At 40.4% G+C, this 3,078-nt stretch overlaps 1 protein-coding gene across 1 annotated transcript in view; it reads left to right on the forward strand.

The window, feature by feature from the left end:
- BMPR1A (bone morphogenetic protein receptor type 1A) overlaps positions 1–3,078 on the forward strand; it is a 155,622-nt gene that overhangs the window by 145,333 nt on the left and 7,211 nt on the right. Inside the window, exon 9 of the mRNA XM_007458361.1 lies at positions 1,679–1,871. Within this exon, the coding sequence (XP_007458423.1) occupies positions 1,679–1,871 (193 nt within the window). The remainder of the gene's footprint in view (positions 1–1,678; positions 1,872–3,078) is intronic.

Here is a 3,078-nt window from a genome sequence, read left to right on the forward strand (position 1 = left end):
AGTCATGCCAGGGACTCAAGGTAGGTGGGGAGGTGATTGACTTTCAAGCGGTAAAGGGAACTTTTCTGGGTTATAGAAATGTTCTGTATCTTAATTGTGATGTTGGTGGTTACATAACTGTATACATTTGTCAAAACACAGTTCTCGAAAAGAGTGCATTTTAGTATATGTAAATTAGACCTCAATAATTCTGGCTTTCTAAAATGAAATCACAAAAGGAATTTGTAATAAGTGATACATAAAGTAAGTCAGTTTAGATGCTCATAAAATCTAGCCCATTTTAACGACATTTCCAACTGGGACCTTAGTGTTGTTTTTTTAATTTAGAATGGCTGCTAATACTTCTGAAAATGAAAGGTAGCAATTTACCTGCCTGTTTCATCCAACAAATATTAATGAAAGCAGTATTGTACTTCAAGTATTGTCCTAAATAAATATCTGTATTCTGTGAGTAGTGGGGGATGGAATTCAAACAAATACGTATATAAATAATAATAAAATTGTAATTGTGATAAGTGCAGCAACTGAGAAATATGTATGTGCTATGAAGGTGTTTAAGAGAGAAACAACACTCTCAAGTAAAGGGAACTGCACGTGCAAAAAGATTGAGACAGGAATGAGCTTGAGTGAATTCTAAGAATTGAAACAAGGTAAATAAGAGGGGATTAGAGTCAATGATCAGGCAGGAGAGTTAGGCAGGGACCAGACCATGAAGGGTCTTACAGACCGAGTTGAGTATTTTTAACTGTCATTTAGATTTTGCTACATGATAAACCATCCCAAAGCTTAGTGGCTTGAAACAACAAATATTTGTTATTTTTCATGCTTCTGTGGGTCTTCTGGGCAGTTCTTTTTCTGAATTTGCTCAGCTAGAGCCAAATGGTGTAGTTTATGTACATGGCCAACAGTTGGTGTGGTTTTGCTCATTTTGGTCACAGGGTGCCCTAGAATGGCAAGAAAGGGCAAGCCCCGGTGCACAAAGACTTTTCACTTGTTTTACAATTGCTGTTGTTCTTTTGCCCAAAGCAAGACATGTTGCCAAGCCCAGAGTCTGGAGGAGACTACCCAAGGGTGTGTGTACTGGGAGGGGAATTATACAGTCCATTTTTGCAAACAATCTGCCACATTGACTAACCTGTTATTTTGTGATTTTAGAATATATTGTACATTGTTTCATCTCCTTTTGAATACAGTACAGTCCTCCCTCAGGATAGACCTCAGGGGTTGGTTCCAGGACCCCTTGTAGATACAAAAATGTACAGATGCTCAGGTCCCTTACAGTCGGCCTTCCACATCCAAGGATGCGGAACGGATATGGAGGCTGACTGTCTATATGTTAATCTTCGAGTTGGTTGGTTGTATATACCATCCTTTTTTTTTTTTTTTTTTTTTTTTTTTTGGCGATACGCAGACCTCTCACTGTTGTGGCCTCTCCCGTTGCGGAGCACAGGCTCCAGATGCGCAGGCTCAGCGGCCATGGCTCACGGGCCCAACCTCCCTCGCAGCATGTGGGATCTTCCCGGACCGGGGCACGAGCCCGTGTCCCCTGCATCGGCAGGCGGACTCTCAACCACTGCGCCACCAGGGAAGCCCCATACCATCCTTTTTGATGGGATGGCCTGTTAAACCACTTTTTCAATCTTAATATGTTCTTCTCATTTTACTTTTTACTATGAAGGTTCAGCGAACTATTGCCAAACAGATTCAGATGGTTCGGCAAGTTGGTAAAGGCCGATATGGAGAAGTGTGGATGGGTAAATGGCGTGGTGAGAAAGTGGCAGTCAAAGTGTTTTTTACCACTGAAGAAGCTAGCTGGTTTCGAGAAACGGAAATCTATCAAACCGTGCTAATGCGCCATGAAAACATACTTGGTGAGTACACGTTTGATTTTAGTCAGTTCCGTATTCTCCAAGGTTAGTGGGATGCCGGTGGAAGCCTGGCACATGGGCTTTGAAAACATATGTGAGTTCAGTTGTGTGCATTTGGCTAAAGGAAATCTAGTGGAATATACAGTTTAAATACAACCCAGTCCTGAATGGCAACCAACCACTTTCCAGACATGGCTCAGAGATATTTTGGGGTTGGGTTCCAGACCACTGCAATAAAGCAAGTCCCACAAATATTTTGGTTTCCAAGTGCCTATAAAAGTTATGTTTATGCTGTACTGTAGTCTATTAAGTGTGCAGTAGCATTCTGTCTAGTAAACAATGTACATACCTTAATTTAAAAATACTTTACTGCTAAAAAATGCCAAACAATTACAATAGTAACATCAAAGACCACTGATCACAGATCACCATAACAAATATAATAATAATGAAAAAGTTTGAAGGTTTGTGAGAATTACCAAAATGTGGCACGTGAAGTGAGGAAATGCTGTTTGAGAAACGGCTCCTATAGACTTGTGGCAGGAGTTGCCACAGACTTTCAATTTGTTAAAAAGCCAGTATCTGTGAAGCTCAGTTAAACAAGGTATGTCTATATTTACTACCCAGCTGAGGAGAAACAGCAGTGAGTTTCAAAGTGGAAGTAATATAGTTTATTGGACTTAGTCATATAGTAACAAAAAACAAGTCTTTTAAAGGTAATTTAAGCAATTTTCTAGGGTAACTTGAACTATATGTACCTTTGCCTGTTGCAAATTAAATCACCCCCCTCCCTCATAAGATGTAGCTTCATTTATTATGTTCTACGCTTAGTAGGTCTCTCTCCTCACCCCCATTCACACAGTAGCAAAATAACCTAGGTATGATCTGATCAGTAGGGTACATAAACTCATCTACCTTCCCTGACTTTCTATTCAGGTACTATTTCCTTGCCCTTTAATTTAGAGAGTGCATAACATGTTGCTAAGAGTATAGTTTCCTATACTAATTATGTTCGTTTCCTAGGACTGTCCGTAACAGAGTACCACAAACTAGGTGGCTTAAAACAACAGAAACTTAATTCTCTCAGAGTTATGGAGCCAGAAGTTTAAAGTCAAGGTGTTGACAGGGCCATGCTCTCTGAAGCCTTTAGGGGAGGACCCTTCCTTGCCTCTTCCAGATTCTGGTGATTGCCAGCTATCTTCGGCACGGC

This window comes from Lipotes vexillifer, unplaced genomic scaffold, assembly GCF_000442215.2.
Source record: "Lipotes vexillifer unplaced genomic scaffold, Lipotes_vexillifer_v1.1 scaffold437, whole genome shotgun sequence".
NCBI lineage: Eukaryota > Metazoa > Chordata > Mammalia > Artiodactyla > Lipotidae > Lipotes > Lipotes vexillifer.